The sequence below is a fragment of the Bufo bufo genome, chromosome 3 (assembly GCF_905171765.1).
Source record: "Bufo bufo chromosome 3, aBufBuf1.1, whole genome shotgun sequence".
Lineage (NCBI taxonomy): Eukaryota > Metazoa > Chordata > Amphibia > Anura > Bufonidae > Bufo > Bufo bufo.
The window spans coordinates 279,918,493-279,945,185 of record NC_053391.1 but is presented as its reverse complement, the minus strand read 5'-3'; the positions used below and the strand labels follow the sequence as shown (position 1 = coordinate 279,945,185).

At 42.7% G+C, this 26,693-nt stretch overlaps 1 protein-coding gene across 1 annotated transcript in view; it reads left to right on the top strand.

Annotated features, from left to right (window-relative positions):
• SNRPC (small nuclear ribonucleoprotein polypeptide C) overlaps nucleotides 1-10,798 on the top strand; it is a 65,275-nt gene extending 54,477 nt beyond the window's left edge. Inside the window, exon 6 of the mRNA XM_040424156.1 lies at nucleotides 10,311-10,798. Within this exon, the coding sequence (XP_040280090.1) occupies nucleotides 10,311-10,435 (125 nt within the window). The 3' untranslated portion in view covers nucleotides 10,436-10,798. The remainder of the gene's footprint in view (nucleotides 1-10,310) is intronic.
• The last annotated feature ends 15,895 nt before the right edge of the window (nucleotides 10,799-26,693 follow it).

Here is a 26,693-nt window from a genome sequence, read left to right as displayed (position 1 = left end):
AATTGAAGACTTGCCGGAATGCTGGATCTGGCATTTTTCCCCATAGGAATGTATTAGTGCCAGATCTGACATTTAAAATACCGGAAAAATGTGTAAAAAGATACAAGACTGATCCGTCTGTCCGCATGACAAGCTGAGAGATGGATTCGTTCTAGCAATGCATTTGTGAGACTGATCCGCATCCGGATGCGTCTTGCAAATGCTTTCAGTCGCATGCAGATCGGCGGATCCGGCAGGCAGTTCCGACGACTGAACTGCCCACCGGATCACACTGCCGCAAATGTGAAAGTAGCCTTAGGCCCCTTTCACATGGGCGAGTTTTCCGTGCGGGAGCAATGCGTGAGTTGAACGCATTGCACCCGCACTGAATCCGGACCCATTCATTTCTATGGGGCTGTGCACATGAGCTGTGATTTTCACGCATCACTTGTGCGTTGCGTGAAAATCGCAGCATGCTCTATGTTGTGCATTTTTCACGCAACGCAGGCCCCATAGAAGTGAATGGGGCTGCGTGAAAGTCGCAAGCAAGTACGGATGCGGTGCGATTTTCACGCACGGTTGCTAGGAGACGATCGGGATGGGGACCCGATCTTTATTATTTTCCCTTTTATAGCATGGTTATAAGGGAAAATAATAGCATTCTGAATACAGAATGCATAGTACAATAGGGCTGGAGGGGTTAAATTTAAAAAAATAATTTAACTCTCCTTAATCCACTTGTTCGCGCAGCCGGCATTTCTTCTGTCGTCTTCTTTGAGAAATAGGACCTTTGATGACATCACTACGCTCATCACATGGTCCGTCACATGATCCATCACCATGGTGATGGATCATGTGACGGACCATGTGATGAGCGTAGTGATGTCATCAAAGGTCCTATTCCTCAAAGAAGAAGACAGAAGAAATGCCGGCTGCGCGAACAAGTGGATTAAGGAGAGTTAAATTATGTTTTTAAATTTAACCCCTCCAGCCCTATTGTACTATGCATTCTGTATTCAGAATGTATTATTTTCCCTTATAACATGGTTATAAGGAAAAATAATAGCAATCTACACAACCTTGAACCCAAGGGTACCACAAAACGCATTGCACCCGCACGATAAATACTCAACTGACGGCAATTGCGTACCTACTCGCGCTGGTTTGCCGCAACGCATCCGGACCTTATCCGGACATGCTCGTGTGAAAGAGGCCTTAGTGGGGTTTTTTTTTGTATTTTTTTACTTCCTATTGCGCGGGTGCAATGCGTGAGGTGAACGCATTGCACCCGCACTCAATCTGGACCCATTCACTTCTATGAGGCTGTGCACATGAGCGGTGATTTTCACGCATCACTTGTGCGTTGCGTGAAAATCGCGGCATGTTTTATGTTGTGCGTTTTTCACGCAACGCAGGCCCCATAGAAGTTAATGGGGCTGCGTGAAAATCACTGGCATCCGCAAGCAAGTGCGGACGCGGTGCAATTTTTACGCATTGTTGCTAGGATGGAAGTCTATTCACTGTGTTATTTTCCCTTATAACATGGTTATAGAGGTCGGGTGCCAGCTATTTGATTCCGGCACCCGCCTCCTGTATTTGTATTAACAGATCAGTTATCTAAATTGGTGGCGCAGTGGCCACAGCCCCTCCCGTCTCTCTTCTTTATGGCGGCGGCAGCAGCACAGGGAGGAGGGAGAGACTCCTCCACTGCGCTGCTGAGAAGAACATCGGCGGCGGGGCAGAGAACTATCAGCTCCTGTGCCTGCCGCTGTATTCAACTGCAGAGCTGCGGCGGCGGGTCTAGTCGCAAATGGCGACAAGACTAAAAAGTCGCCATCTGGAGCCCTGCCCCTTACTGCCCCCATATAGTAATTTCCCCCTTACTGCCCCATATAGTAATTTCCCCCCACACTGCGCCCATATGGTAATTTCCCCTCACACTGCGCCCATATGGTAATTTCCCCTCACACTGCGCCCATATGGTAATTTCCCCTCACACTGCGCCCATATGGTAATTTCCCCTCACACTGCGCCCATATGGTAATTTCCCCTCACACTGCGCCCATATGGTAATTTCCCCTCACACTGCGCCCATATGGTAATTTCCCCTCACACTGCGCCCATATGGTAATTTCCCCTCACACTGCGCCCATATTGTAATTTCCCCTCACACTGCTCCCAATATACTAATTTGCCCCCACGCTGCACCCAATATACTAATTTGCCCCCACGCTGCACTCCCAATATACTAATTTGCCCCCACGCTGCACTCCCAATATACTAATTTGCCCCCACGCTGCACTCCCATGAAGTAATTTGCCCCCACGCTGCACTCCCATGAAGTAATTTGCCCCCATTTAATAACTGATTTGCTACCACACTGCCCCATGTCCTCCTCTGCCCCTTCCCCCCCCAAAGTTGGCGCACACAGAAACAAAAATAATACTTACCTGTGTCCGGCATTGTGAGGCAGGCGCGCATTCTTCATTGTCATCACGCACGCCTTTGTCGGGATTTCACTACCGCATAGGCCTGAAGCCTATGGCGCTGATCGGCGGCGGGGCAGGGAACTATTCGCTCCCATGCCTTGCCACAGTATGTGGGCGTTCGGGTCGGCATTGGGCCCCCCAGCGATGCCTGGGACTACCGACCCGAACGACCCCATTATAATCTGCCACTGTATGTGAGTATGCTACAAGACAAGTTACTTCGTACGCTTGAGTACTATGGGTATGAAAGGGACGACATAGAGTTCCAGCAAGACAACCCAAAGCCTACATCGAGATTTGTGAAGAAATGATTCAATGACTATGAAGAAAAGGTTCTAGGTTTACCCCCACAGTCCCAGACCTCAACCCAATGAGGGTAGGTTTGAAGAAAAAGCTGTATATGTACCCAAGTGAGTTGACCAGTATGCACCAACATTTGGAACAGATAGAACAGACCTGGGAACAGATTTTGGTGACGACGTGCTTGAATCTGATCGAGAGCATGCCCTGAAGGATTCAGGCAGTGTTGAGATCCAAAGCTGGATTTACAAAATACTAAATAATAAAAAAAATTATTTAGAATTTTAGGAGCAAAATGCAGTCAAATGACAATCTGCATAACTGATCATATGCTAAATACTTTTCCAATTTATGTAGGAGATAGCCAAGATGTTTATAAAATGTTAGTCTCACATTCAAAGCTGTAGTGGATGGTGAGGTATGGAGCCTGAAAGTCAAAAGTTAAAAACTTTTTTTTTTTTTTTTTTTCCCCCCCCCCCCTTTTGTTCATCAGTGTATGGTACACTGAATCCGGACTAGTGGTTAAGGCAGTGAAAAATGGTGTTAAGATACTGCAGTTGCTTCTGGCAACCAAGGTGACTGGTTAGTTACTAATGCACTTCAGGGAGATCCATTCTTGGTGGGCTAGCAGGCTCCATTGCCTGAACAAACTGCTATGGAAGTGTGTGTGAAATATTGTGTCACTGTGTGACAGCCACGAGGAAGCTGGGGAAAGTGGTAGGGTTCTGGCTGCCACAGCAGGAGAGAGTTGGTGAGCAGAGAGGGGCCTGTGAACTTGCATATTATTACAAGCCTTGCTCTTCATCTGATCTTTGTTGGTCGCCCCCTTCTGGGACGGGAAATTATGGTCTTGAATTTCCTCTATATGTACACAGTCTGATTGGATTGGTAGAGTTCAAACTTTTTTTAGAGGTGGTTTTGTTGCAATTAATGAGAAACTTTTATTCTGAGGTCTTCAGAAAACTCCATTGTTGGTGCCATGATACTCTTCCACAACCATGTGTTGTGAAGATCAGACTTTTTTTTTTTTTTTTTTTTTCATTCCCCATCTTCCTGGTACAACTATACCACATACGTATAGGTTTTTATGTTTAAATACAGTAAAAATAAATTTACCTTTTTAATTTTTTTTACATCACCATAACTTTTTTTTTTTTATATAGTTCTATCTACTGAGCTTTGGGTGGCTCTCTTTTTGCGGGGCGATCTTTTTAGTTTTTATTGATACCATTTTGGAGTGTGTGTGAGACTTTTTGATCACATTTTATAACTTTTTTTTATTTATTTTTTGTAACTAAAGTGATGAAAAATGGCGAATATGGACAATTTTGGTTATTTTTTCCATTACGCAATTTGCTGTATTGGGAAAATATTAGTGTGGGCGTTTTCGGATGTGGTAATGTCCATGATGTTTATTTTATTTTTGTTCTATGGAAAGGGGGTGATTTTGAAATTCTTCGAATTTTTTTTTTTTTTGGGGGGCCTTAATGTCCAAATCATTTTTTTTCTTTTTTCATCATTATTTTTTCAGAATGCGTTCATTTTTCAGCATACTGGTTCTTTTTTGTGCCCTTACCAGAAGCCTAAGAAAGTGGCGCACACATTACATCACAAAGCATAAAGTAGATCAGTATGCTTTCATTTTCACTGTTTCATTGCTTGAGGAAGGCTCTTGTGAGCCGAAACGTCGCAAGTTTGCCACACTATGGGTGAATAAAAGTTTTTGCTTCCACTACTCTGGAGTGCAGTCCCACTTTTTCGTCTTTTATATTATTGGGTATTGCCGCTACCCTCCGTTGGACTCTGCACCTACAAAACGAAATATATCGTTGCCTCTTGAATTTGGGGAGAACCCCCCCCTATGGCTGCGTTATTGCCGGCAATTGTGTTGACAGTGACAGCGGGGTTCATTGATGTGTCCTCCTCTGACATATGCGACCCATTTGGTTGGGATCCACCTCGGTGGAGTCGGATCCCTTACCATATGCTGGACAACGTAGGAGTCACCTACCGCGGCTTGACATACCGTTGAGGCGGCACTTTGCACTGTTCATATAACTATGACAAACATTCATGGAACCGTAGGGCTATTTGCCCTTAAGTAATATGGCGGTTTCAAGATAACTGAGGAGCGCATGCGTCAGATTGAAGTGCTATGACACACATGATGACGCCTCGTCTGGATATGCGCAATGAACTGTTGGAGACGCTCAATGGAACGCGATGGTCTCTGTGGGCGCCATGACTTCTAGAGGTTCGATTTCTATGATCCTCATCTGTTACACTTAGTCACTTTCTATTATAATCTTATTTAAGATGTAATTTTTATGTATTCGATGTCTTGTACATCTCATTACTATTTGATCTGCCCATGTGGATTTGGTTCTTGTATTGCAGATCTCATGGCACATGTCACTTTATGCACATGCACTTTGTTTATTTGCAGCACATGGACCAGATGTATTCAATTTAACCATGATTGTAATTACACTGTAATTGGCTGGTCACAGATGATATGCTTATATATGCTTTCATTTTCACTGTTTCATTGCTTGAGGAAGGCTCTTGTGAGTTTGCCACACTATGGGTGAATAAAAGTTTTTGCTTTTACTACTCTGGAGTGCAGTCCCACTTTTTCGTCTTTTTATATTATATTATATTTTAGAGATAGATAGAATGTTCTGTGATCACTCAAAAACGCAACCATCGATTTCAACGAAACTTGGTATACACATCCCCTGCTACCTGGAAAGAAATCGTGTGGGGGTCTCAGCTCTCTAGGACGTACCGTTCCTGAGAGATTCCCAAAAAATGACATGCATTAGCCAATACAAGCCGGCAAGTCTTTCTCTTCATATCCTAACTGCCATACACACGGTCACATGTCCCTTATCAGAAATAGAAACTCGCAGGCCTTTACTCTCCACACACACAGCTTTACTCCAGGTTTCCATAACAACCCAGCCAACCCAAGTCGCACGACACATAAAGCGCAACTACTATGCTACGTGCATCCATCTTGGATGGATTTTTTTTTTGCGACTGTCGTGTCGCTGTGGCATATCGCAGAGCGACACTCTAGCCTATCATTCTAAAAAAATTGAGACAAAATGACGCGCAACAAATGTCTTCATGTAGCCCTAGCCTTAAAGAGGCAGGCCACTTTGGAGGTCATTGTTAAAGGGGCGGGCACTGTGGAGGTTACTGTTAAAGAGCCACGGATCCGCAAAACACGGACAGCGGCAATGTGCGTTCCGCATTTTGCGGACCGCACATTGCCGGCACTAATAGAACATGCCTATTCTTGTCCACAATTGCAGACCAGAATAGGACATGTTCTATTTTTTTCGGGAACGGAATTGCGGACCCGGAAGTGCGGGTCTGCAATTCCGTATCCGGGGAAGGGTTCATGCACACGACTATGTATTTTGTGGTCCGCAAAACACGGATCTGCAAAAAAATATGGATGACATCCGTATTGAATCTGTTTATTTTTTTGCGGATGTGTTGTAAGAAAGCCTATCCTTGTCCACAAAACAGATAAGAAAAGGACATGTTCAATCTTTTTTGCAGAGCAGGGGAACGGACATATGGATGCGGATAGCACATGAAAATATTAACTAAAAACAATGACAGTATTGCTGTTTTTTTTTCACTTTACCTCCCAAATAAATTGACTAAAAAGTGATCAAAAAGTCATATTTATGTCAAAAGGATACCAATAAAATCTACAGCCCTTCCCACAAAAAACAAGCTTTCACACAGCTACATTGGTCAAAAAATAAGTCCCTTCAGAACTGAATTGGTCCTTAACCGCTTCCCGACCACCCATTGACTATAAACGTCCTGGGTGGTCGGGTTTATCTCTAAATCGATGTTTTCAGGGCACCCCATAGAGAATGCAGGGACCATTTCTGTGTGTGTCCCTGCCTTCTGGATCGCTGTATACACTGTGCTGTGTGTACAGATCAGGAAGTGATGTGCTGCTTCCTGTCCTGTCCTGGCCTGGTGGTCATGTGACCGCCGGGGGAGTGCAGGAGCTGCACTGAGGCTGTATAGTATTATGCTGTACAGCCTCTGTGGAGTGTATTACCCCTGTAACTGGGGCTAGTATGTCCATCCCAGTTACAGGAGAAATCAATGTCCCTCAGAGGTCTTGTATAATTAATGTTAAAAATAGAAAATAAATAAAATGGACATATTTGGTATCGCTGCATCTGTAACGACCAACACATGATCTACCCTATCAGGTGAACGATGATGTAAAAAAAATAAGTAGACCTATTTGGTATTGTTGCATCCGTAACAACCAGATCTATAAAAAATATCGCATGGTCTACCCAATCAGGTGAGCAGTAAAAAAAAAAAAATAGAAAATTTACACTAAACAGCTTTTTTTTTTTTTGTGACTTCACCTCCAAAAAATGAGATGAAAAGTGATCAGAAAGCCAAATGTACCCCAAAATGGTGCAAATAAAAACTGCAGCTTGTCCTGCAAAAAAAATCATGACTCTTTAAAAACCATGTCAGAAAATTCCATGTTAGAAAATCCAGATGCCGCTCCTTCCCTTCTGAGCCCTGGCGTATCCCCAAGTAACCGTTTGACCACAATTGGGGTGTTACTATATTTAGCAGAAAATGGGTAGCAAATTTTGGAGGCCGATATTCTCCTATTATCCTTTTGTAAAGAAAAAAAAATTTGGGCCTAACGCATCATTTCATTGTTTAAAAAATAAAAATAAAAATCATTTTCACAGCCAAGTATTATAAATTCTATGAAACGCCTGTTGTGTTAATTGCTTACTATACCCCTTAAAAATTCCTTGGGTGGTGTAGTTTACAAAATGTAGTCACTTTTTGGGGGTTTTCACCGTGGGGTTACTTCATGGTCTCTAAAATATTAAACATACCGCCTAAAGACCATTCCAGCAGTATCTGCCCTCCGAAAACCATATGGCGCTCCTTGCCTTCTGAGCCCTATAGTCTGCCCATAAACATGTGGGGTGTTTCTGTAAACTGCAGAATCCGGGTAATAAATATTGAGGTTTGTTTTGTTAACCCTTGATGTGTTACAGGAAACGATTACAATGGAAAATCTGCAAAAAAAAATTATTTTTGAAATTTCACCTCCATTTTGCTTTAAAGGGTAGCTGTCATGTTTTCATCAAGAAATACATTTTGGCATATGTTACTGCTGCAGCAGAATTATGCATAAAGCAATCTTCACATACCACGGTTTTCCTTGAGTTTTTCCCTTAGTTACAGCTGTTTAAACATTTACAACATGAGGACTAGGGCTGAAACGATTATTGAATTGAGTAATTCGATACACAAATCCTTGATGCAAATTTTTGTTGTCATGTGACCACGAGTGGGAGTAAAGCGATTGCTATTACTTACCGCTCTGTGGTCACCCGCCGGCCTGCACCGCTCTGCACTGGATGTGTCAGGTCATAGTGCACGTAAGTGCGCACTATGACCAGACGCTGTGTGACATCAGGATGGAGAAGAGGATGAAGGAGCTGTGGAGCGGCGCCCCTACAGGAAAGGTAAGTATTTTATTTCACTGGCACTAAAGGGGGACAGCCGGCAATGGAGGGGAAGATGGGAGTGGGGGACATGGAGGGGCTGATCTGATGGGAGTGGGGGACATGGAGGGGCTGATCTGATGGGAGTGGGGGACATGGAGGGGCTGATCTGATGGCACTGGGGGACATGGAGGGGCTGATCTGATGGCACTGGGGGACATGGAGGGGCTGATCTGATGGCACTGGGGGACATGGAGGGGCTGATCTGATGGCACTGGGGGACATGGAGGGGCTGATCTGATGGCACTGGGGGACATGGAGGGGCTGATCTGATGGCACTGGGGGACATGGAGGGGCTGATCTGATGGCACTGGGGGACATGGAGGGGCTGATCTGATGGCACTGGAGAAGTGGGGGACTGATGGCAGGGGGTCTAAGTTTTTATAAAGGAAAATTCATTAATTCTTTTTTTCTTATTAGATTACTCGATTAATCGTACAAAATAATCGATAGAATACTCGATTACTAAAATAATCGTTTACTGCAGCTCTAATGAGGACCTTCTCAAGATGGCTCCTCTGACAGTTCTGAGGCCAAAACTGCTTTCCCTCACTTCCCGAACACACCTGCTGTAGCCAGCAGCTCCCTGCCAACGAATCAGATTGGATTACTGAGACATGCCTCCTGTGGAATAATTAAAGGGTTAACAACATTTCAAAAACCAAGCTTTGAATATTTTGAGTGGTGTAGTTTCTAAAATGGGGTCATTTATGGGTGGTTTCGTTTATGTTAGCTCCTCAAAGTGACTTCAGAACGGAACTGGTCCTAAAGTTGATTTTGGAAATTTTCTTGAAAATTTCAAATATTGCTTCTAAAATTCTAAACCTTCTAACATCCTAATAAAATTACATAACCAAAATGCAAAATGATGCCAACATAAAGTAGACTTATGGTGAATGTTAATTAATAAGTATTTTAGAAGGTATCACTATCAGTTTTCAAAGCGGAGAGATTCAAAATTCGAAAACAGTGAATTTTTCCAAATTTTCGGTAACTTGGATTTTATTTCAAATGTAAAACATATTGACTCAAATTTACCATTAACATGATGTACAATGTGTCACAAGAAAACAGTCTCTGAATGGCTTGGATAAGTAAAAGCGTTCCAAAGTTATTACCACGTAAACTGATATAAGTCAAATTTGCAAAATTAGGCCTGTTGAGGAAGGGGGCAAATGGTCCAGTATGGAAGTGGTTAAATTGATCCTAAAATTCTTGACCTAACATCCTAAAAAAAAATAATGAGTAGGCATTTGGAAAATGTTAATAACTTTTTTGTGAGGAATCCCTATTTGTCTTAAAATTGGAGAAATTCAAATTTAGAAAATTGCTAATTTTTCCAAAGTTTCGGCAAATTATATATTTTTTGGGCTTAAATGTAAAACATATCAACTAAAATTTACCACTAACATGAAGTACTGCAATGGTTATGCAGTGCAATATATTTTACTTTTAGCTATACTGACATTCACCTGCAGGCTGCACCAAAGAGACATGGCCTGCTAAGAAATCCTGGAGGCAGGTCTGGGGCCCTACAATCTCGTTTGTGGGGTTCCAATAGCAGACTGAGAGTCCTTTACCTCTATCAAACTGGTGTAAAGTAGAACTGGCTTAGTTGCCCATAGCAACCAATCAGATTCCACCTTTCAATTTTGGCAGCTCCTTTGGAAAATGCCAGTTTTTTTATTTTTTATTTTACCCCACTTTGTCCTAAAACTAATCAGGTCATTTATCAAATTTATGCAGAAATGTAGAAAATTTTGAAGGGATCACAAACTGTCAGCCAGCACTGTATATGTTACAATTCATTTTAAATACTATAGCTATTGCCGTATTGAAATTGTAATAAAAGTATGAGGGTTATCTCAGTAGTTTAATCAAAAGCATGCGAAAACAGACAGTTTTTGATTTGATTGCTCACAATTTGATGTCTTTTTTTTTTTCCCATTATTAGGCCCTGGTATGAGACCACCAATGGGAGCTCACATGCCAATGATGCCTGGTCCTCCCATGATGCGCCCACCTGCCCGTCCCATGATGATCCAGTCTCGCCCTGGCATGGCTCGTCCTGACAGATAGGCACCCTGGACAACAGTTTACTCTCTGTGGGGAATAATAAGTTGAGGAAACCTTTGGCGAAAGCAATTGTAATTTTAAATATAACTGCAGGTGATGTTATTCCACATTTAATTTCTCACCATGTACAGTTATCTTTAAACTTTTGTGCTATTGGACTTGGAAACAAAGTGACAGTACAGTCAGTTTAATACCTACAACTTTTTTTGTCATACCTACCATTCAGGCTTAAATGATTATTATTCTGTTTGTGACAAGTCTCTTTGGACATAGTATTTAACAAAATATATTAGTACAAAGTTCACCAAATTCACAGAAGGACTTGTAAAAGACTTTATTTTATTTTATTTTTTTCTCATTTAAAATAAAACATTTTTTTTATTAAATATTTTGTACATGTGCTCATTTCCTTTTCATAGCTGATTCAGCAGCAGAAAACATTTTTCACTACGCTATTAAAAGGGTTTTCCGAGATTTTAATTCTGATGACCTATCCAGAGGACACCCGGACCCCAGCCGATCAGCTGTCTGACATCGCACCGCTGCTCCTGTCAGCGCCGTGGTTTTCTCTAGCTTTTCATAGGCCAGTGACAACAAGTTCATATGTCACGTGACCTAGGAGCATCTCAACCACCTTCAAGTGTGAGGGGCTGAGCTGTGGTACCAAGCACAGCCACTATACATTGTACCACACTTTGCTTGGTAAGATGCGAATATAGCTGTGCTCACAGAAGAACAGACGCCTTCTCAAACAGCTGATCAGCGCGGGGCCCAGGTGTCATACCCCCACTGATTTTAGATACTGATGACCTATCCTGCACATTGGCCACTGCTAATTGTGCATTCTGACTCCTGTATCTTATTTATAAAAGGGGTTTTCCAGGATTTTAATATTGGTGACCTATGCCAAAAAACATTGGAAACAATCAAAAAATCTTATGTACCCCAAAAAGATACCAATGAAAGTCAACTTATCCAGCAAACCATGAGCCCTCTGATCATTGCCACATATTTTTTCAAAATATTTTAATTGTGAGAAAATTGACTTTAACCACCTCCGGACCGCCTAACGCAGGATCGCGTTCCGGAGGTGGCAGCGCTGCGCACAGTCACGCATATACGCGTCATCTCGCGATGGCCGAGATTTCCTGTGAACGCGCGCACACAGGCGCGCGCGCTCACAGGAACGGACGGTAAGAGAGTTGATCTCCAGCCTGCCAGCGGCGATCGTTCGCTGGCAGGCTGGAGATGTGTTTTTTTTAACCCCTAACAGGTATATTAGACGCTGTTTTGATAACAGCGTCTAATATACCTGCTGCCTGGTCCTCTGGTGGTCCCCTTTGTTTGGATCGACCACCAGAGGACACAGGTAGCTCAGTAAAGTAGCACCAAGCACCACTACACTACACTACACCCCCCCCCCCCGTCACTTATTAACCCCTTATTAGCCCCTGATCACCCCATATAGACTCCCTGATCACCCCCCTGTCATTGATTACCCCCCTGTCATTGATCACCCCCCTGTAAAGCTCCATTCAGATGTCCGCATGATTTTTACGGATCCACTGATAGATGGATCGGATCCGCAAAACGCATCCGGACGTCTGAATGAAGCCTTACAGGGGCGTGATCAATGACTGTGGTGATCACCCCATATAGACTCCCTGATCACCCCCCTGTCATTGATTACCCCCCTGTCATTGATTACCCCCCTTTAAAGCTCCATTCAGACGTCCGCATGATTTTTACGGATCCACTGATAGATGGATCGGATCCGCAAAACGCATCCGGACGTCTGAATGAAGCCTTACAGGGGCATGATCAATGACTGTGGTGATCACCCCATATAGACTCCCTGATCACCCCCCTGTAAAGCTCCATTCAGATGTCCGCATGATTTTTACGGATGCACTGATAGATGGATCCGATCCGCAAAACGCATCCGGACGTCTGAATGAAGCCTTACAGGGGCGTGATCAATGACGGTGGTGATCACTCCATATAGACTCCCTGATCACCCCCCTGTCATTGATTACCCCCCTGTAAAGCTCCATTCAGACGTCCGCATGATTTTTACGGATCCACTGATAGATGGATCGGATCCGCAAAACGCATCCGGACGTCTGAATGAAGCCTTACAGGGGCGTGATCAATGACTGTGGTGATCACCCCATATAGACTCCCTGATCACCCCCCTGTCATTGATTACCCCCCCTGTAAAGCTCCATTCAGATGTCCGCATGATTTTTACGGATGCACTGATAGATGGATCGGATCCGCAAAACGCATACGGACGTCTGAATGAAGCCTTACAGGGGCGTGATCAATGACTGTGGTGATCACCCCATATAGACTCCCTGATCACCCCCCTGTCATTGATTACCCCCCTGTCATTGATTACCCCCCTGTAAAGCTCCATTCAGACGTCCGCATGATTTTTACGGATCCACTGATAGATGGATCGGATCCGCAAAACGCATACGGACGTCTGAATGAAGCCTTACACGGGCGTGATCAATGACTGTGGTTATCACCCCATATAGACTCCCTGATCACCCCCCTGTCATTGATCACCCCTCTGTAAGGCTCCATTCAGACATTTTTTTGGCCCAAGTTAGCGGAATTTATTTATTTTTTTCTTACAAAGTCTCATATTCCACTAACTTGTGTCAAAAAATAAAATCTCACATGAACTCACCATACCCCTCACGGAAACCAAATGCGTAAAATTTTTTAGACATTTAGATTCCAGACTTCTTCTCACGCTTTAGGGCCCCTAGAATGCCAGGGCAGTATAAATACCCCACATGTGACCCCATTTCGGAAAGAAGACACCCCCAGGTATTCCGTGAGGGGCATATTGAGTCCATGAAAGATTGAAATTTTTGTCCCAAGTTAGCGGAACGGGAGACTTTGTGAGAAAAAAATTAAAAATATCAATTTCCGCTAACTTGTGCCAAAAAAAATAAATTTCTATGAACTCGCCATGCCCCTCATTGAATACCTTGGGGTGTCTTCTTTCCAAAATGGGGTCACATGTGGGGTATTTATACTGCCCTGGCATTCTAGGGGCCCCAAAGCGTGAGAAGAAGTCTGGTATCCAAATGTCTAAAAATGCCCTCCTAAAAGGAATTTGGGCCCCTTTGCGCATCTAGGCTGCAAAAAAGTGTCACACATCTGGTATCGCCGTACTCAGGAGAAGGTGGGGAATGTGTTTTGGGGTGTCATTTTACATATACCCATGCTGGGTGAGAGAAATATCTTGGTCAAATGCCAACTTTGTATAAAAAAATGGGAAAGGTTGTCTTTTGCCAAGATATTTCTCTCACCCAGCAAGGGTATATGTAAAATGACACCCCAAAACACATTCCCCAACTTCTCCTGAATACGGCGATACCACATGTGTGACACTTTTTTGCAGCCTAGGTGGGCAAAGGGGCCCACATTCCAAAGAGCACCTTTAGGATTTCACAGGTCATTTACCTACTTACCACACATTAGGGCCCCTGGAAAATGCCAGGGCAGTATAAGGTATTCCGTGAGGGGCATGGCGAGTTCCTAGAATTTTTTATTTTTTGTCACAAGTTAGTGGAAAATGCAGATTTTTTTTTTTTTTTTTTTTTTCATACAAAGTCTCATATTCCACTAACTTGTGACAAAAAATAAAAACTTCCATGAACTCACTATGCCCATCAGCGAATACCTTGGGGTCTCTTCTTTCCAAAATGGGGTCACTTGTGGGGTAGTTATACTGCCCTGGCATTCTAGGGGCCCAAATGTGTGGTAAGGAGTTTGAAATCAAATTCTGTAAAAAATGACCTGTGAAATCCGAAAGGTGCTCTTTGGAATATGGGCCCCTTTGCCCACCTAGGCTGCAAAAAAGTGTCACACATCTGGTATTGCCGTACTCAGGAGAAGGTGGGGAATGTGTTTTGGGGTGTCATTTTACATATACCCATGCTGGGTGAGAGAAATATCTTGGCAAAAGACAACTTTTCCCATTTTTTTTATACAAAGTTGGCATTTGACCAAGATATTTATCTCACCCAGCATGGGTATATGTAAAAAGACACCCCAAAACACATTCCCCACCTTCTCCTGAGTACGGAGATACCAGATGTGTGACACTTTTTTGCAGCCTAGGTGGGCAAAGGGGCCCATATTCCAAAGAGCACCTTTCGGATTTCACAGGTCATTTTTTACAGAATTTGATTTCAAACTCCTTACCACACATTTGGGCCCCTAAAATGCCAGGGCAGTATAACTACCCCACAAGTGACCCCATTTTGGAAAGAAGAGACCCCAAGGTATTTCGTGATGGGCATAGTGAGTTCATAGAAGTTTTTATTTTTTGTCACAAGTTAGTGGAATATGAGACTTTGTAAGAAAAAAAAAAAAATAAAAAATCATCATTTTCCGCTAACTTGTGACAAAAAATAAAAAGTTCTATGAACTCACTATGCCCATCAGCGAATACCTTAGGGTGTGTACTTTCCGAAATGGGGTCATTTGTGGGGTGTTTGTACTGTCTGGCCATTGTAGAACCTCAGGAAACATGACAGGTGCTCAGAAAGTCAGAGCTGCTTCAAAAAGCGGAAATTCACATTTTTGTACCATAGTTTGTAAACGCTATAACTTTTACCCAAACCATTTTTTTTTTACCAAAGACATGTAGAACTATAAATTTAGAGCAAAATTTCTATATGGATCTCGTTTTTTTTGCAAAATTTTACAACTGAAAGTGAAAAATGTCATTTTTTTGCAAAAAAATCGTTAAATTTCGATTAATAACAAAAAAAGTAAAAATGTCAGCAGCAATGAAATACCACCAAATGAAAGCTCTATTAGTGAGAAGAAAAGGAGGTAAAATTCATTTGGGTGGTAAGTTGCATGACTGAGCAATAAACGGTGAAAGTAGTGTAGGTCAGAAGTGTAAAAAGTGGCCTGGTCTTTCAGGGTGTTTAAGCACTGGGGGCTGAGGTGGTTAAAGGGGTTGTCTTACTTCAGTAAATGGCATTTATCATATAGAGAACGTTAATAGAGGCCACTTACTAATGTATAGTGATTATCCAGATTTCTGCCTTTGCTGGCTGGATTAATTTTTCCATCACATTATACACTGCTTGTTTCCATGGTTACAGACCACCCTGCAATCCATCGGTGGTGATCATGCTTGCACACTATAGGAAAAAGCATCAGCCTCTCTGGTGGCCGGGACAGTGGGAGGTCACATAGGCTACTGCTTTTTCCTATATTGTGCAAGCACCAGGGTGGTCTGTAACCATGGAAACGTGCAGTGTATAATGTGATAAAAAAATTAATCCAGCCAACAAAGCAATATGGAAAATAACAATACATTAGTAAGTGGCTTGTATTAAGTCTCTATATGATAAATGCCACTTACTGAAGTGAGACAACACCTTTAAAGGGGTTGTCTACGACCCGCACCCATCTCCTGAACGGAGCCCTGAAAGTGGTGGGAGGGCACACATTCATTTCCATGGGGCTGCAGAAAATAGCCAATAGCTATAAAGGATCAGCGGAGGTCGTCCGCTGATCTGAGGTCTTAAGGTAAAAGTTATATAAAAACGGGGGGAAAAGCGTGGCTGTCTACCCTAAACATGTCGGATCCAAGTGGAGGTATGGAGACCACTCAGGGATCTACACTTGTGAGTAACGTTACCGGGACAAGGGTTAAACAGTATATGCTGTAATTAACCCGTATGTGTTTCTCTTTCTTTCTGTATGTTTGCAGAGTGAGAAAGAGGTTGCTCAGAAAGTTAAAACTAGTCAGCGGTCAAAAAAGTACAGTATTTGTTCTGTAAAACTTTCAGATTCCTATACGAGGAAAGTTTGTGTAAAATGTACTGACAATATTACTAAAGATTTGGTTCCGTCTTTAAAACAAGAAAAATGCGATCAGGGAAGAAATCAGCTCTGCCATGTCAGATCCTTCAGGCGACTGAGGATACCAGAGAATTAATTAAAGCAAAAACCTCTGATTCGGATTTAGATGAAGATTCGGAATCAGGAGACTCTTCTGGTTCTGATTCAGAATTTAAAAACTATCTTTTTTTCCTCTGAGGATACCAGAGAATTTATTAAAGCTGTTAGGGCCACTATGGATCTTTCTGAGGAAAAGGTCCGCAGATCAGTCCATGATGAAATGTTTAGTGGCTTTGAACAGAGGTCTAACCGAGGGTTTCAGTACATAAAAATATGCATGAGCTAGTTAAAAGAGAATGGAGGACCTTCAAGGAAATCTGGAATGGTTCTTCAAGGAAATCTGGAAGAAGGGATTCTGAAGTTGCTGGCTCAAAAAGCCATAATTCCGGTTCCCCCTTCCCAACAAGGTCAGGGATATTATTCAACCGTATTTCTAGCAAAAAAGCCAGATGGGAAATTTCAGTTAATAATAAACCTAAAAAACTTGAACAAGTTCCTAGAATACAACAGGTTCAAAATGGAAACGATAAGATCAACTGTGAATCTGCAAAAAAAGGGAGACTTTCTGACCTCCATACACCTAAGAGACGCATATTACCATATTCCGGTATGCAAACAGTCTCAAAAATTCCTGTGGATAGTAGTCTATTTGGGGGAAAGATCTTCTCCATTTTCAATTCCAGGTATTACCGTTTGGTATAACCTCAGCCCCCAGGATCTTCACGAAGGTGATGCTGGAGCTGGTGGCGCATTTGAGAAGGAGAAACATCCTGATTGTCCCTTACCTAGATGACCTACTGATAGTAGGCGAGACAAAACAGTCCTTAGAGAACAATCTCTTTGTTACCTGTCAGATGCTGTATCTAGCGGGATGGTTAATAAATTGGGAAAAGTCAAAACCAGTCCCGTCCCAGGAAATAATTTTCTTGGGCCACTCATCAGAGGATGTCGCTTACAGAGCAAAAAGTGTCTGGAGTGGTAGAAAAAGTCACAAAGTTTCAAAGTCATCCGTCTTGTACGATACGAGAAGCTATGAAACTACTAGGGACCTTGACTTCTTGCATCCCTGCAGTAAAGTGGGCTCAGTGCCACTCTCGAACTCTGCAACATTGGGTTTTAACCTGCTGGGACAGAAACCAGAATTCACTGGAACAAACAGTTCTGATTCCCTTAGCAGTAAACCAGTCTCTTCAGTGGTGGAAACAAGTAAATCACCTATGTCAGGGAATTCCATGGAATTCGGAGGAACAGGTGTTTGTCACAACAGACGCAAGTCCTTGGGGTTGGGAAGGCATTGCTCTCATCTCTATTTCCAAGGGGCCTGGGCAGACTTGGTCATCAAACCAGAAGGAATTGATGGCAGTTTGGGAGACAATAAAAGTTGCGAGTCAATACAGAAGAGGAAAGGATGTTCAAATAAGATCCGACAATACAACAGTGGTGGCATACTTAAATCATCAAGGTGGAACAAGGAGACAATGCCTGAGCCAGATAACAGAAAAAAATAATTCCTGGGCATGAAAATCCCTTTTCATCAGTCCATTTAAAAGGAAGCTTAAATGTAAAAGCAGACATCCTAAGCAGGGTCGAGATAATACAAACAGAATGGAGTTTGAAGGAGCAAGTTTTTCACCAAATAACAAAAAAGTGGCGAAAGGTGTAAAGCCGCAAACGCAAAGGTGAATCACTTTCTTTCCCTCAATCCAAAAGATGGAAACGAAGGGATAGATGCCTTAACAATAAAATCGGATTTTCATCTGGCTTACGCCTTTCCCCCTTTGCAACTAATATCTCGAATGATAAGAAAGATACGGCAAGACAGGGCTCACGTTATCCTGATAGCCCCCTTATGGCCCAAAAAAATCTTGGTTTCCACTGTTAAAGATCATGTCCATTCAAAGTCCGTGGATTCTTCCTTGGGATCAGGATTTGTTGTCGCAGGGACCAGTTCACCATCCCGAGGTGGAAAGGCTGCATTTGGCAGCCTGGAACCTGAAAGGATGATTCTAAAAGCTAGAGGCCTGTCAGATTCTGTCATCAATACTATGACGGCCAGTAGAAAGGAGAGAACCTCAAAAATCTATGGTAAAGTGTGGAAAACTTTTAATACCTGGTGTATGAAAGAAAATGTCCTAAAAAAAAATTTCCATTCTTTCAGTTCTAGGTTTTTTACAATCCGGGCTGGAGAAAGGTCTACATCCCAATACACTAAGGGTTCACGTGTCGGCTCTTAGTGCAGTTTTTGATGAGAAAATTGCCAATCATTCTTGGATTACCAGATTCCTAAAAGGGGCAGACAGACTGAGACCATTGTTGAGATCCACGATTCCCCCCTGGGATCTCAATGTGGTTTTATCAGGCCTAATAGAAAGTCCTTTTGAACCCTTGTCAAATGTCTCAGTAAAATATATAATGCTAAAAACCCTGTTCTTAGTGGCAATTACGTCAGCCCGCAGGGTTAGTGAAATCCAGGCCCTAAAGATTAATGAGCCTTTCTGTATTATTTCTTCAGATAGAATTACATTTAAATTGGATAACTCCTTCCTTCCCAAAGTTGTCTAATTTCCACAGACAAGAAGAAATATTGGTTCCCTCGTTTTGTGACGACCTGAAAACAGAAGGAGAGGAAAGGTTTCATAAATTGGATGTACGCAGAGCAGTTCTAATATATTTAGAAGCTACGAAAACCTTCAGAAAGACTGACTCTATTTGTTCAGTTTGTTGGTACAAATAAGGGGCAGAGAGCGACAAAAAATACGGTTTCCAGATGGATAAAAACGGCTATTTCAGAGTCATATAAAGCTCAAGGGAAATCACATCCTGAAGCCTTTACAGCCCATTCTACAAGATCAGTTTTTGCCTCCTGGGCAGAAAAAGCTAACGCTTCACTAGAACAGATCTGTAGGGCGGCCACTTGGTCTAGCCCTAAGGCTGGGTTCACACTTGAGCGTTTTACAGCGCGTTCAAACGCGCTGTAAAACGCTCAACACATGAAAACCAATGCTTCCCTATGGCCCTGGTTCTCACTTGAGCGTTTTACAGCGCTGAAAAACGCGCTGTAAAACGCCCTACGCTCAAACAAGTACTTGAGCTTCTTTGGGGCGTTTTGACGCGCGTTTGTGGCCATAGGACATTGCAGTCAATCACACAAATGCGCGTTTACTATTGCAAAAAACGCGCGTCAAAAACGCGCGTTAGACGCGCATATCAAAGACGCTCAGGTCTGAACCCAGCCTTATACATTTATCAAACATTACAGAGTCCATGTTAAGGCAGGTCAAGATCTAGCCTTTGGGAGGAAAGTTCTTCAAGCTATAATTCTCCCCCCCCCCCCCCCCCCCCTAGTTGTTTAATATGTTATATCTCATGGTATGCCGTCATGGAGGATGAAAGGGAAAAACCAAATTACGTACCGGTAATTCCCTTTTCATGAATCCTCCATGACGGCATAGGGGTTTCCCACCGCAAAAAAAAAAAAAAAGGAATAAATTAAAAGATTCGGAAGAACACTCGATCCAGAAAGACACTGAGGAGGAGCCAGAGGAGAGTCAAATTTATACTTCCTGTCCCTACCTGGTTGGAGGTGGGTCATCTCTCATGGTATGCCGTCATGGAGGATTCATGAAAAGGGAATTACCGATACGTAATTTGGTTTTTCATGGGACAACACTGAAGATATGACACTTTTTAATACAATGTAAAGTAGTCAATGTATAGCTTATATAACAGTGTAAATTTGGTGTGGCCTCAAAATAACTCAACACACAGCCATTAATGTCTAAACCGCTGGCAACAAAAGTAAGTAAACCCCTAAGTGAAAATGGCCAAATTGTGCTCATTTAGCCATTTTCCCTCCCCGGTGTCATGTGTCTCATTAGTGTTACAAGGTCTCAGGTGTAAATGGGGAGCAGGTATAGTAAATTTGGTGTTATCATTATCACACTATCATACTGGTCACTGGAAGTTCAACATGGCACCTCATGGCAAAGAACTCTGAGGATCTGAAAAAAAGAATTGTTGCTCTACATAAAGATAGCCGAGTCTATAAGATTGGTCACACACTTGAACTGAGATGCAGCACGATGGCAAAGACCATACTGTGGTTTAACAAGACAAGTTCATCTCAGAACAGGCATTGCTATGTTCAACCAAAGAAGTTGAGTGCCCACGCTCAGCGTCCTATTCAGAGGGTGTTTTTTGAAAATCTATGTATGTGAGCTGCCAGCATTGCTGCAGAGGTTAAAGGGGTGGGGAGTTAGCCTGCATCAAATTGGTCTGCAAGGCTGCTGTCCCAGAAGGAAGCCTCTTCTACAGTTGATGCACAAGAAAGGCCACAAACAGGTTCCTGAAGACAAGCAGGCTAAGAACATGGATTACTGGAACCATGTCCTGTGGTCTAATGGAGACCAAGATAAACTTTTTTGGTTCAGATGGTGTCAAGCGTGTGTGGCGGCACCCAGGTGAGGAGTACAAAGACTATTGTGTCTTGCCTACATTAAAGTATGGTGGTGGGAGTGTCATAGTTTGGGACTGCATGAGTGCTGCTAGCTTTGGGGAGCTACAGGTCATTGAGGGAAACATAAATACCAACATGTACTGTGACATACTGAAGCAGAGCATGATCCCCTCCCTTTGCAACCTGGGCAACCAGGCAGTATTTCAACATGATAATGACCCTCAACACACCTCCAAGACTACCACTACCTTGCTAAAGAAACTGAGGGTAAAGGTGCTGAACTGGCCAACCATGTCTCCAGACCTAAACTCCATTGAGCATCTGTCGGGCATTCTCCAAGGTCTCTAACAGCCACCATCTCCATGATGTCGTCATGGAGAGGTGGAAGGGTATTCTAGTGGCAACCTGTAAAGCTCTAGAGAAGTCCATGCCCAAGAGAGTTAAGGCAGTGCTGAAAAATAATGGTGGCCACACAAAATATTGACACTTTGGGCACAATTTGGTCATTTTCACATAGGGGTGTGCTCGCTTTTGTTGCCAGCAGTTTAGACATTAATGGCTGTTTTGAGTTATTTTGAGAGCACACCAAATTTACATTGTTATACAAGGTGGCCACTGACTACTTTATGTGTTGTCCCATGAAAAAATATAATATTTACAAAAATGTGAAAGGTGTACTCACTGTTGTGAGATACTGTATATCCATGTAATATGTAATGGCGTTCCTTTTCTTCTGCGCCCTGCTGTGTGCCGTACAGCAGTTTATGACCTCATGTGGTGTGTTTCTGTAAACCGCAGAATCAGGGTAATAAATATTGAGTTTGTCTGTTAACCCTCGATGTGTTAAAGAAAAAAAAATTGATTAAAATGGAAAATCGGCCAAAAAAGTGAAATTTAGAAATTTCATCTCCATTTTCCCTTAATTCTTGTGGAACACCTAAAGGGTTAATAAAGTTTGTAAAATCAGTTTTGAGTAACTTGAGGGTGTAGTTTCTGAAATAGGGTCATTTATGGGGGTTTTTCACTATGTAAGCCCCACAAACTGACTTCAGATCTGAACTGGTCCTTAAAAAGTGGGTTTTGGAAATTCTCTTTAAAATTTTAAGAATTGCTTCTAAACTTCTAAGCCTTCTAACGTTCTAAAAAAAAAATATGACATTTACAAAATGATGCCAACATAAAGTAGACATATGGAGAATGTTAAGTAATAAATATTTTCTGAGGTATCACTTTATGTTTTAAAAGCAGAGAAATTGAAATTTTTCCAAATTGAGAATTTTTCTAAATTTTTGGTAAATTTGGGATGTTTTCATAAATAAAGGTGAAATATTGACCATCATATAGTACAATGTGTCACGAGAAAACAGTCTCTGAATGGCTTGGATAAGTAAAAGCATTCCAAAGTTATTACCACATAAAGTGACGCAGGTCAGATTTGCAAAATTAGACGTGGTCACAGGGGAATCGATGACCCTTGGTCATGAAAGGGTTAAAAAAAAATATTGCATCACAGACTGAGATTTGGTCAGTTTCTAGGTTCGTCGACTAGTAACGTGTCAGCTCTTGCCGCCACTGCAAACCCAACACAGCCAGACATCTCCTGCGCCTTGTCCGTCATGTTCCATACTACCACCGCACAGACAGACATCGCCTGCACATTGCCTGTTCTTCATTTTCCATACGGTACTGCTGCCACCAACTGCTACTACCACCACACAGCCAGACATATCCTGCACCTTGTCCGTCATGTTCCATACTGTAGACAGGCACTCTCTATATATGGAATCAGAAGATACGGCGGACTCTGGTGCAGTGATAGTGGTAAATTATTTATTCAGACAAAATAAATATATTTATTCAGACTATAAAATATTCACAATATAAAAAATAGCAATATAAAAAATAAGAAAATATTGATAAATGTAGTATACTAAAAACCTCACAATCGGAGGTGGGGTATCCAGGTCACAAAATGGTGCAATCTGACGATGTAAGATTCCTAAACCGTGTCACACGGAGATGTACTTTAAGATCCATGTCACTTGTAGTAAGGGAATCAATCAAATGTGAACCAGATACTGTTCGGATGAAAAGTGCTCAAATATCCAGTTGGAATTTACAGTAATGAATCATAAATCATATTCAAAGAGTAAAGAAAGTCCAGACGGCACTACTCCCCTTTGTACAACGCTGAGTGGTATCTTATTAGCTGTCCTCTGTGTAAATCGGGCATAAGGTGAACATGCGGTGGTGCCTACTTTCCAATAGCGAATATAAATGTACAAGCAAAAAGATAGAAAAATCAGCGGCACTCACCAGTTGCAGGTTTTCAACATATCATCACTTTATTTGTGAAAATAGGTACATGCTTACAGGGCTGGGGCGGACAAGCCTTTCACTAACATCAGAAAACCGCCTGAGCGGTATGTGGCAGTGACGGCTGTTTCGCACAGTGTGTGCTTCTTCCGGCTACCTGAATGACGTGCACAGGTGCGCCTGTCCATTTAAAGAGGAGTGTGAGAATTAACCCTATACAGGGTAACTGGATCTCAATAGCAAATTAAAGGCAAGCACCTGTGTACGTATACAACTTAAATTCAATCAAACATTATCAGTACATTCAAATGAAAACATTAAGGTCATTCCGATCGTTCAGACCTAGGGGTCCCATGGCATCTGTGCGGATTATCCATCTCGCTGCTTTCTGTAACAGGAGGCGATGCCTGTCACCTCCTTGTTTTAGCTGTGGAATCACCTCAATTCCAGCAAAGCCCAGGCATTTTTTATTGCCCCCATGTTTCTGCCATACATGGTCTATTAAACGTGGGCAGCCCTTCTTGGTCTTGATGGAGTTGAGGTGTTCACGGAACCTCTCCAGCATGGGTCTTATTGTTTTTCCTATATAAAATGATCCGCAATCACACTTCACCACATATACAACATATGTGGTCCTACATGTGCAAAATTGCTTCATTCTGTGTGACACCTCCCCTATGGACAGGATTCTGTCCCGGAGCATGTGATCACAGAAGGAACAATTACCGCACTGATGTTTCCCTGCTGGTTTCTTCACATTCAGCGTTGACTTGGAGACTGTTCACACTTCATGCGACTACTCACTAATTGATCCTAAGGGTGTGTGTTTTTCTAAAGGCGATGATGGGTTTCCTGGCTGTGAACTTATCTAGACATTTCTCACTTTTTAGTAGATCCCAATTGTCATAGATGATTTTTTTGATTACATCGGCCATGGGGCTGTATTTGAACACAAATACAAATCTGTTGTCTTTTTCGGGTTTTTCTCCCTGATGCAATAATTCTTTCTGTGTTCTTATACTGGCCCTACTCAGAGCCGCATCTAACATTCTTATAGGATATGCCCTTTTCACGAAGCGATTCTTCAGTTCTACAGCTTGTCGCATGTAGCCCTCATTGCAGCTATTAATGCGTCTTAGTCGCGTAAATTGCCCGTACGGCATGGCCTCCTTTACGCTACGTGGATGGAAACTTTCATGGTGTAGAAGGGAATTCGAAGCCGTAGGCTTCCGAAAACCTTCTGTTATGATCTCACTATCTCGAATAATGACACGGACATCGAGGAATTCCAAAATAGAACCTCCAAAATTTAAGGTGAAAAACATGTTCATGTCATTTTCGTGATTCAAATATGCCACAAAATCTTCGCATAATGCCTGACTTCCCCTCCATACCATGAAGACATCATCCACGTAGCGCAAAAACATCTGGATGTTAGGTAGGAAGGGGTTACTTGTGCTGAATACATACTTGTCTTCCAAGGTGTTAAGGTATATGTTTGCAAAGGTACACGACACTGGCGTCCCCATCGCCGTGCCGTGCACCTGCCGATACCATTGTTCACCAAACCTGAAAACATTGTTGCTTAGCACGAACAGTAATGCTTCCTCTACAAATTGGACATACATCTCATCTTTATCGGTTGATCTCAACATATCTGCGACCACCCCTACTCCCGCTCGCTGGGGAAATGCGGGTATATAGGCTTTCGACATCTAATGACACCAGGTTCCAATCCTTCTGCCACTGGAGGTCCTTCTGTGCCAGAAGAAAATCCTTGGTGTCCTTAAGGTATGTGACCGATTTCTTCAGGGCTGGTCGCAAGAGCCAGTCGAGGTATTTCGACAAAGGTTCAGTCACCGACCTGATCCCCGCCACTATAGGGCTGCTGGGGGGTCGGGTAGGTGACTTTTATGTACCTTTGGCAAAAAATATCAGGATGGTCTCATGGGGTATGTTGGTACCAGTTTGTCTATACTATTGCTGGTGAGGAAATCAACACTGATGTACTTCTGCAACAAACCCTTAAGTTGTTGCTGCAAGGTGGGAACTGGGTCAATATGTAGTTTCTGGTATGTACTTATGTCCTCAAGCTGTCTAAGGGCCTCAGACCTATAGTACTCACGGTACATCAGAACAATGTTTCCCCCCTTGTCGAGTTCCCTTCAACATGAGTTATGGGGAATTCAAGGCTATACGATGGTTACGTGACAACCCTGACATTATTGTAAAACCTGCTGACAAGGGGGGAAACATTGTTCTGATGTCCCATGAGTACTATAGGTCTGAGGCCCTTAGACAGCTTGAGGACATAAGTACATACCAGGAACTACATATTGACCCAGTTCCCACCTTGCAGCAACAACTTAAGGGTTTGTTGCAGAAGTACATCAGTGTTGGTTTTCTTCACCAGCAATAGTATAGACAAACTGGTACCAACATACCCCATGAGACCATCCTGGTATTTTTTGCCAAAGGTACATAAGTCACCTACCTACCCGACCCCCCGGCCGCCCTATAGTGGCGAGGATCGGGTCGGTGACTGAACCTTTGTCGAAATACCTCGACTGGCTCTTGCGACCAGCCCTGAAGAAATCGGTCACATACCTTAAGGACACCAAGGATTTTCTTCTGGCACTGGAGGACCTCCAGTGGCAGGAGGATTGGAACCTGGTGTCATTAGACGTCAAAAGCCTATATACCCGCATTCCCCAGCGAGCGGGAGTAGGGGTGGTCGCAGATATGTTGAGATCAACCGATAAAGATGAGATGTATGTCCAATTTGTAGAGGAAGCATTACTGTTCGTGCTAAGCAACAATGTTTTCAGGTTTGGTGAACAATGGTATCGGCAGGTGCACGGCACGGCGATGGGGACACCAGTGTCGTGTACCTTTGCAAACATATACCTTAACACCTTGGAAGACAAGTATGTATTCAGCACAAGTAACCCCTTCCTACCTAACATCTAGATGTTTTTGCGCTACGTGGATGATGTCTTCATGGTGTGGAGGGGAAGTCAGGCATTATGCGAAGATTTTGTGGCATATTTGAATCACGAAAATTACATGAACATGTTTTTCACCTTAAATTTTGGAGGTTCTATTTTGGAATTCTTCGATGTCCCTGTCATTATTCGAGATGGTGAGATCATAACAGAAGGTTTTCGGAAGCCTACGGCTTCGAATTCCCTTCTACACCATGAAAGTTTCCATCCACGTAGCGTAAAGGAGGCCATACCGTACGGGCAATTTACGCGACTAAGACGCATTAATAACTGCAATGAGGGCTACATGCGACAAGCTGTAGAACTGAAGAATCGCTTGGTGAAAAGGGCATATCATATAAGAATGTTAGATGCGGCTCTGAGTAGGGCCAGTATAAGAACACAGAAAGAATTATTGCATCAGGGAGAAAAACCCGAAAAAGACAACAGATTTGTATTTGTGTTCAAATACAGCCCCATGGCCGATGTAATCAAAAAAATCATCTATGACAATTGGGATCTACTAAAAAGTGAGAAATGTCTAGATAAGTTCACAGCC